General features: G+C 42.9%; 1 protein-coding gene across 5 annotated transcripts in view; it reads left to right on the forward strand.

The window, feature by feature from the left end:
• The window catches only part of hhatla (hedgehog acyltransferase like, a), a 30,989-nt gene extending 24,516 nt beyond the window's left edge, over positions 1-6,473 (forward strand). For all 5 annotated transcript variants that reach the window (XM_065013782.1, XM_065013781.1, XM_065013779.1 and 2 more), the window contains 5 exons: positions 3,016-3,160; positions 3,507-3,542; positions 3,767-3,968; positions 4,615-4,756; positions 5,642-6,473. In XM_065013782.1, coding sequence (XP_064869854.1) covers positions 3,016-3,160; positions 3,507-3,542; positions 3,767-3,968; positions 4,615-4,756; positions 5,642-5,799 — 683 coding nt within the window. In that variant the 3' untranslated portion in view covers positions 5,800-6,473. The remainder of the gene's footprint in view (positions 1-3,015; positions 3,161-3,506; positions 3,543-3,766; positions 3,969-4,614; positions 4,757-5,641) is intronic.
• Positions 6,474-10,115: the final 3,642 nt, after the last annotated feature.

Below are 10,115 nucleotides of genomic sequence, written 5' to 3' on the forward strand. Positions count from 1 at the left end.
ACATTGTCGATCGGATTGAATCCCGGCCTAATGCTGGGCGTACACTACACGACTTCGAAATAATAACACATTTCCCGATTTTCTTGTCACAAATCTTTCATTCAAACCATCCTCAAACCCAGGATGTGGGTGCTCACATTACACCATGATTGCCTAGTTAATCATGCCCTGCATTTCTCGGGTTCTCGTAAAAATGCCATAAAGCAAAGATAACGGAAACATAACAGAAACATAACCAAACATAACAGAAACATAACCAAACATAACAGAAACATAACCAAACATAACAGAAACATAACCAAACATAACAGAAACATAACCAAACATAACCAAACATAACAGAAACATAACAGAAACATAACCAAACATAACAGAAACATAACAGAAACATAACAGAAACATAATCAAACATAACCAAACATAACCAAACATAACAGAAACATAACCAAACATAACCAAACATAACATAAACATTACCAAACATAACCAAACATAACCGAACATAACAGAAACATAACCAAACATAACCAAACATAACAGAAACATAACAGAAACATAACCAAACATAACCAAACATAACAGAAACATAACCAAACATAACAGAAACATAACCACACATAACAGAAACATAATCAAACATAACCAAACATAACCAAACATAACAGAAACATAACAGAAACATAACCAAACATAACCAAACATAACAGAAACATAACCAAACATAACAGAAACATAACCAAACATAACAGAAACATAACCAAACATAACCAAACATAACAGAAACATAACCAAACATAACAGAAACATAACCAAACATAACAGAAACATAATCAAACATAACCAAACATAACCAAACATAACAGAAACATAACCAAACATAACCAAACATAACAGAAACATTACCAAACATAACCAAACATAACCGAACATAACAGAAACATAACCAAACATAACCAAACATAACCAAACATAACAGAAACATAACCAAACATAACCAAACATAACAGAAACATAACCAAACATAACAGAAACATAATCAAACATAACCAAACATAACAGAAACATAACAGAAACATAACCAAACATAACAGAAACATAATCAAACATAACCAAACATAACAGAAACATAACAGAAACATAACCAAACATAACGCAAACAGCGTCATTAATTAGTGTGCACAATTAATGTGTTGAGAAACATCAAGAAAGAAACGGAAGCGCAGAATATGGACCAGCTAATGGAAGAGGCTCAGAATATGGACCAGCCAATGGAAGAGGCTCAGAATATGGACCAGCCAATGGAAGAGGCTCAGAATATGGACCAGCCAATGGAAGAGGTGCAGAATATGGACCAGCCAATGGAAGAGGCTCAGAATATGGACCAGCCAATGGAAGAGGTGCAGAATATGGACCAGCCAATGGAAGAGGTGCAGAATATGGACCAGCCAATGGAAGAGGCTCAGAATATGGACCAGCCAATGGAAGAGGCTCAGAATATGGACCAGCCAATGGAAGAGGCTCAGAATATGGACCAGCCAATGGAAGAGGTGCAGAATATGGACCAGCCAATGGAAGAGGCTCAGAATATGGACCAGCCAATGGAAGAGGTGCAGAATATGGACCAGCCAATGGAAGAGGCACAGAATATGGACCAGCTAATGGAAGAGGCTCAGAATATGGACCAGCCAATGGAAGAGGCGCAGAATTCGGACCAGCCAATGGAAGAGGCTCAGAATATGGACCAGTCAATGGAAGAGGCGCAGAATATGGACCAGCCAATGGAAGAGGCGCAGGATATGGACCAGCCAATGGAAGAGGCGCAGAATATGGACCAGCCAATGGAAGAGGCTCAGAATATAGACCAGCTAATGGAAAAGGCGCAGAATTCGGACCAGCCAATGGAAGATGTTCAGAATATAGACCAGCCAATGGAAGAGGTTCAGAATATGGACCAGTCAATGGAAGAGGTGCAGAATATGGACCAGCCAATGGAAGAGGCGCAGAATATGGACCAGCCAATGGAAGAGGTGCAGAATATGGACCAGACAATGGAAGATGTTCAGAATATGGACCAGCCAATGGAAGAGGTTCAGAATATGGACCAGTCAATGGAAGAGTTGCAGAATATGGACCAGCCAATGGAAGAGGTGCAGAATATGGACCAGCCAATGGTTGGACTTGGACAATATGGACTTTCGATTCTACAGAGGGAATGGGAGGTCATATAAAACGTTTAACATTGAAAAGGCAGCTGTTCTCTCCACAGCTCCCCCAATCTGTCTTACATCACCTCGGTCCACACGGTGCATGTTGTTGTTGCTCTCCTCTTCACCATCTTTGTTTTGGTCTCACATGCTCAGGGCTCATTGGCTATTGGCAGTAGTCCGTTTCCCAATTGCGTCGTAGCACTGCTCATACTACAAGATGTACGACAAAAATGTCTGACATGTCAGAAATGTATAAGGTCATCCGACAGGGGTCTGGAGAACGGAACAGTCATCATCGCTGCGTCCTTGACCTGTTCAAACTACGGCAGTCCCGACGTATACCGACCCTAGCCCAAGTTCATAGGATTTCACCCCGATCATTCAAATGAATCTGAGATGGAAAAAAACATGGCGAATTCGTAGCGAAATAGTGTAGTGTACGACCTGCATAAATCCACTGGATTGAATCCTGTTTATTTCCTCACCTGACCAGGAAAACAAAAAATACAACCTCATCTTATAGGCCAATATCACTACCTAACAGAGATATCAAGTTTAGCATGATTTCTCTGCAGAGCTGTCGGTGGTTGTGGTAATACAAATATGATATTACGCTATGGTATTATCTTCTCTCTATATAGCGTATACATATTATCAATGACACGTTAAAATTTGTAACAAAACTGTAAGTTAATCGCATGTCGTTTCAAATGATGCATGATCTGACAGGAACTTGTTTTGTCTCGTCTGTAGCTGGCCTGGCCTACTGTAACCTGGTGTATGTCTGGTCTCTCTGTCTCGTCTGTAGCTGGCCTGGCCTACTCTAACCTGGTGTATGACTGGGTGAAGGCAGCGGTGATGTTTGGGGTGATCAACACTGTGGCCAGACTGGATCATCTGGATCCTCCTCAGCCTCCTAAGTGTATCACCATGCTCTACGTGTTCGCTGAGACGTAAGTGTCCAACCACCACAGGGATTCACATGTACTGAATCCCTGTGGATAAGAGCATTGGTCCAGTAATCGAATGGTCGCTGGTTCGAATACGAGAGACGAAATCTCTCGAATGTGCCCTTGTGCAAAGCACTTAAAACTGAATTGCTCCTGTAAATCGCTCAGGGATAAGAGTGTCTGCTACATGGCGTGAATGCATGTCTCAGAACCCTTCACATGTGAACACTTGGTCTAGTGAATGTCGGAAGCTGTGTTCTGTGCCATGCCATCACAATGAGTATTGAGTTTTAGGTCAATGAATATAGAGTCCATGCTCTCTAACTAATATCCTCTCTTCAATTTGTAGGCACTTTGACAGAGGCATCAATGACTGGCTGTGCAAGTGAGTGTCCCATAGTCGATATAGATGGAAAAACATTTTCAAAACCCTCTCAATGCCCAGAATTCATTTTAAAGCTTATTTACTGCCCAATATCAGTGGTCCCTAAACGGTTTCACTCTGGCCCCACTCCCATCATTGGGGAACATCCTTTGATGACCAGAGACAAAAACCATGAACCCTTCAGTACTAACAAACGGTGTCTCCATCTCGATCTCCTCTGACAGGTATGTGTACGATTACATTGGAGGAAGCCACAAACATATCTTCAAGGAGCTTGTGGCGACCATCTGTACGTTCGTTGTGACCACTTTGTGGCTGGGTCCATGTGAGCTGGTCTACATCTGGTCGTTCTTCAACTGCTTTGGTCTCAACCTGGAGCTCTGGGTGGACAAGATCTTCTCCTTACCTCCCTTCTCCAACATCGAGGTAAGTTAACACCAGCGGCAAACCATCCTTGCCTCCCACTGCTGGCTTGCCTCTGAAGCAAAGCAGTTTTGATCCTGTTTGATCCTTGGGTGGGAGACCAGATGCTGCTGGAAGTGGTGTTGGAGGGCCAGTCCTCATCCTGGGGGGGCTACTGTACCGTCTGCAGGAGAGGCTACTGTACCCTCTGGGGGGGCTACTGTACCCTCTGGGGGAGCTACTGTACTCTCTGGGGGCTGCTGTACCCTCTGGGGGGGCTACTGTACCGTCTGGGGGCTGCTGTACCCTCTGCAGGAGAGGCTACTGTACCCTCTGGGGGCTACTGTACCGTCTGCAGGAGAGGCTACTGTACCCTCTGGGGGCTACTGTACCCTCTGGGGAGCTACTGTACTCTCTGGGGGCTGCTGTACCCTCTGGGGGCTACTGTACCCTTGGGGGCTATTGTACCCCAGCTGTGTACTGATATGAATCAGCTGCTCATTGGAATCATGATTAGCTGAATCAGGTGTGCTGCCAATGTTACCATAATGGCTCCCAATATTTAAATATTGCTTTGAAATCCAATCCTTTCAGATTCATATCTGCAGGAGTGGCTGTAGAAAATAAGGTCTGGAGACTGATTGAGTCCCTATGTCCCCTCTGTCCACAGTATGCCATAGGTGAGGCCATGTCTCGTAGAATCAGAGCCGTCTTCGGGGCCCTCAACTTCTGGACTATCATCCTCTACAACGTCCTGGCTCTCAACAGTCTGGAGTTTGCTAAGCTGGTGGGAAAAAGACTGATCGTCCAAGGTAAGAAGGACCTTTACTGTAGTGGACAACACAAAGAACAATGCTCAAAAGTCATGGGGAAAAAGTATATTCCATAATTACATTACAGGCCAAAAGTAAATATTGTATGTAATTACATTGCCACAGAGAATAACGGCTTGTTGGTCTGAGGTGTTCTTGACCAGTCTGATAAAGATGTCCTCCTTCCTTGGAAACTGTTCTTGACCAGTCTGATAAAGATGTCCTCCTTCCTTGGAAACTGTTCTTGACCAGTCTGATAAAGATGTCCTCCTTCCTTGGAAGCTGTTCTTGACCAGTCTGATAAAGATGTCCTCCTTCCTTGGAAGCTGTTCTTGACCAGTCTGATAAAGATGTCCTCCTTCCTTGGAAACTGTTCTTGACCAGTCTGATAAAGATGTCCTCCTTCCTTGGAAACTGTTCTTGACCAGTCTGATAAAGATGTCCTCCTTCCTTGGAAACTGTTCTTGACCAGTCTGATAAAGATGTCCTCCTTCCTTGGAAGCTGTTCTTGACCAGTCTGATAACGATGTCCTCCTTCCTTGGAAACTGTTCTTGACCAGTCTGATAAAGATGTCCTCCTTCCTTGGAAACTGTTCTTGACCAGTCTGATAAAGATGTCCTCCTTGCTTGGAAGCTGTTCTTGACCAGTCTGATAAAGATGTCCTCCTTCCTTGGAAGCTGTTCTTGACCAGTCTGATAAAGATGTCCTCCTTCCTTGGAAACTGTTCTTGACCAGTCTGATAAAGATGTCCTCCTTCCTTGGAAACTGTTCTTGACCCATCTAGTTTACATTGAAAACGACATTTGTTCAAAAGTATATTTTCTCCATCTTATATTTCACATCTTTCTCTAGTCTATTTCTCACTTCTTGTCTCTGTCTTCCAGGTTTCCCTCTGTCCACCCTGTCTGTACTGTTTGTGACCTACTGTGGTGTTCAGCTGGTGAAGGAGAGGGAGAGAAAACAAGCCTTTTTGGATGACCCCGAGCCAGCGGCCGTGCCCAAAGACATGCCTGTGGAGGTCGGAAAAATGAAAGCTGAGTAAACGCATAAACAAGGAGAAAACTTAATTTTGTTTTTTGAGGACCTGGTTTTCACATCAACAGTCAACAACCCCCCCAGCCCCTTTCATATTTTTACACCCTTGAGCTTCCATACTGTACTGAATTGTACCAGACTGTCACAAGTCACAGGTAATCATCGTCGTGGCAACTCTTCTACTACTACTACTACTACTACTACTACTACCAAGTTGTCACCATGACAACTACTACTCTACCACTCTGTTGGTTTTGAAAAAACAAAGCATTATTTTATTATTTTTAACTGTGAAAAGTCCTGAAGTGCACTTGCTGTAGATAATCGTCATTTGACACGTACCCTCGTCCTTTTTGGTACATACACCGAAGGTACATTTTTGTATATTCATATGAAACAAAAGATGGATATCAGGAAATAGAAGAGAGACATGGCAAATATTTTATGCAGACACAGCTAATATATTGACATCACATGTTCTTATTTAGAGCGACTTACAGTAGTGATTGTATCCATTTTTTTGTACTGGTCCCCAGTGGGAATCAAACCCACATCCTTGGCATTGCACATTGTTGTCAAACACCTCTGAGCCAAATGTCTCTACATTTTGTTCAAGTGTCTTTTATGTCTGTTTTTAATGTACCAAAACTATTGCAGTAATACAAAACTGAAACCTCATAACTCTGTCTTGTTTGTGTTAATATTACACTACTTGAGACCTAAATGACATTAACATTTTTCATCTTACATCTTGAGAATTTCTTTAAGTAAGAGATCCATGTTACAGAAGAGGCCTACTTTATCTCTTCAGGATATTTTTAGGCTGTTGTATTGGTTGAGCCCCCGTCTAACAAGAGTCAAAGGGTTACAGTATTATTGAACAGAAAATGTGGTTCAAAATGGATGAATAATTTATAGAATGGATTACAGTCTTAGAAATAAATATTTGTGTATATTGTTTTCATATGGAATGAACCCCAACCCAAACATAGCACTGAAGTCCATCCCTCCATTCTACTATAGACAGTATCCATGACTGCTCAACTCCATACAGTATCATGACTGCTCAACTCCAGACAGTATCCATGACTGCTCAACTCCATACAGTATCCATGACTGCTCAACTCCATACAGTATCCATGACTGCTCAACTCCATACAGTATCCATGACTGCTCAACTCCAGACAGTATCCATGACTGATCAACTCCATACAGTATCCATGACTGCTCAACTCCATACAGTATCCATGACTGCTCAACTCCATACAGTATCCATGACTGCTCAACTCCATACAGTATCCATGACTGCTCAACTCCATACAGTATCCATGACTGCTCAACTCCAGACAGTATCCATGACTGCTCAACTCCATACAGTATTCATGACTTCTCAACTCCATACAGTATCCATGACTGCTCAACTCCATACAGTATCCATGACTGCTCAACTCCATACAGTATCCATGACTGATCAACTCCATACAGTATCCATGACTTCTCAACTCCATACAGTATCCATGACTGCTCAACTCCATACAGTATCCATGACTGCTCAACTCCATACAGTATCCATGACTGCTCAACTCCAGACAGTATCCATGACTGCTCAACTCCATACAGTATCCATGACTGCTCAACTCCATACAGTATCCATGACTGCTCAACTCCATACAGTATCCATGACTGCTCAACTCCATACAGTATCCATGACTGATCAACTCCATACAGTATCCATGACTTCTCAACTCCATACAGTATCCATGACTGCTCAACTCCATACAGTATCCATGACTGCTCAACTCCATACAGTATCCATGACTGCTCAACTCCAGACAGTATCCATGACTGCTCAAATCCATACAGTATCCATGACTGCTCAACTCCAGACAGTATCCATGACTGCACAACTCCATACAGTATCCATGACTGATCAACTCCATACAGTATCCATGACTTCTCAACTCCATACAGTATCCATGACTGCTCAACTCCATACAGTATCCATGACTGCTCAACTCCATACAGTATCCATGACTGCACAACTCCATACAGTATCCATGACTGCTCAACTCCATACAGTATCCATGACTGCTCAACTCCATACAGTATCCATGACTGATCAACTCCATACAGTATCCATGACTGCTCAACTCCATACAGTATCCATGACTGCTCAACTCCATACAGTATCCATGACTGCTCAACTCCATACAGTATCCATGACTGATCAACTCCATACAGTATCCATGACTGCTCAACTCCATACAGTATCCATGACTGATCAACTCCATACAGTATCCATGACTGCTCAACTCCATACAGTATCCATGACTGCTCAACTCCAGACAGTATCCATGACTGCTCAACTCCATACAGTATCCATGACTGCTCAACTCCATACAGTATCCATGGCTGATCAACTCCATACAGCATCCATGACTGATCAACTCCATACAGTATCCATGACTACTCAACTCCATACAGTATCCATGACTGCTCAACTCCAGACAGTATCCATGACTGCTCAACTCCATACAGTATCCATGACTGCTCAACTCCATACAGTATCCATTACTGCTCAACTCCATACAGTATCCATGACTGATCAACTCCATACAGTATCCATGACTGATCAACTCCATACAGTATCCATGACTACTCAACTCCATACAGTATTCATGACTGCACAACTCCACTCAGCCATTATTTTACAGTAGAGATTAAGTGTGCAATTTCTGCATCTCCCTCCTCCCCTCTCAGATGACACAGCCTGCTGCTGGATAAAGACCTGGGTTTAAATAGCATTAGAAATCATTTAAATACTTTGTATTGCATTTCCTTAAGCTTGTCTGGGTTACCAGATGGGTGGGTTTTACACAATGGGAATATTCAATTGGTTGCATTGCAACAGACAAGCTCAATGAAATACAGTTGAATTATTTTAAATATTTTAAATACTATTTGATTCCAGGTCTGGCTGGCAACATGCCACTCTGAGAGGGTCTGGGCTGAGGACCTATTCTGGCATCAGTCGGCACACTATGAAAGGCTCAAGCACCAAGGGATATGGGTTTAGTCTGGGACTCTCTGTCCTGTCACTGAAACCTGTTCAGTGAAATGTCTTCCGTCTAAGAGAGATTCAGTTGCACTGCATCTCAGTACTATAAGCGTCACTACGGTCGTGGCCAAAAAGTTTTGAGAATGACACAAATATTAATTTTCACAAAGTCTGCTGCCTCAGTTTGTATGATGGCAATTTGCATATACTCCAGATATCAGATAAATTGCAATTAATTGCAAAGTCCCTCTTTGCCATGCAAATGAACTGAATCCCCCAAAACATTTCCACTGCATTTCAGCCCTGCTACAAAAGCACCAGCTGACATCAAGTCAGTGATTCTCTCGTTTACACAGGTGTGAGTGTTGACGAAGACAAGGCTGGAGATCAACCTGTCATGCTGGTTGAGTTTGAATAACAGACTGGATGCTTCAAAAGGAGGGGGGTGCTTGGAATCATTTTTCTTCCTCTGTTAACTATGGTTACCTGCAAGGAAACACGTGCCGTCATCATTGCTTTCCACCACAGTTCAGTGATAATATTTCTGTACCGGTTGGGATTTGATAAGATTTGGAGACAACATAATAAACTGTTAGGAATACAACATTCGGTCCTCAAATGTAGTTTTGATGAACTCTCTAATGGACTCTAGGTGCTCTATGAAGGTACTCTATGTCCCCCACATGAAAACATACTTCCGGGAAACATTCCCACTGTCACCACAAGGGGGCCGTGTCTCACTGTCTGAAATCCCATGTGTCACTGATGAGGAGGATGTAGCCCAGTGTACATTTATAAATCAAAGTTGCTCACTTCACATTCAGGACAAATGTCTCAGCCATTCATCACTCAAACACTAGGATACGCAAGTGTCTCAAAGCTCTTCAGGAATCTACTTGTCCGTGTCCTCTCTCATTCACACTGATCTGACAGGACGGGACAGGTCAGAGCAACATGGATCACACAGACTCCATGCTTCCATTAATTTTCATTCCATTCCTATCCAGTCTCAATCACATCAGTGCAGCACAAGGTGATAGCGTGTAAGAGAGTCATCTAAAGTACGGAGACTTCACCGTCACCAAGACAAAGGAGCTGCCCGTGAACTACAGGAAAAGGAGCACGACCCAATTTACATCGGCGGGGCTGTAGTGGAGCGGGTCGAGAGCTTCAAGTTCCTTGGTGTCCACATCACAAACAAACTATCATGGTTCAAACACACCAAGACAGTTGTGAAGAGGGCACGACAACACCTATTCCCTCTG

The sequence above is a fragment of the Oncorhynchus nerka genome, linkage group LG9b (assembly GCF_034236695.1).
Source record: "Oncorhynchus nerka isolate Pitt River linkage group LG9b, Oner_Uvic_2.0, whole genome shotgun sequence".
NCBI classification, from domain to species: domain Eukaryota; kingdom Metazoa; phylum Chordata; class Actinopteri; order Salmoniformes; family Salmonidae; genus Oncorhynchus; species Oncorhynchus nerka.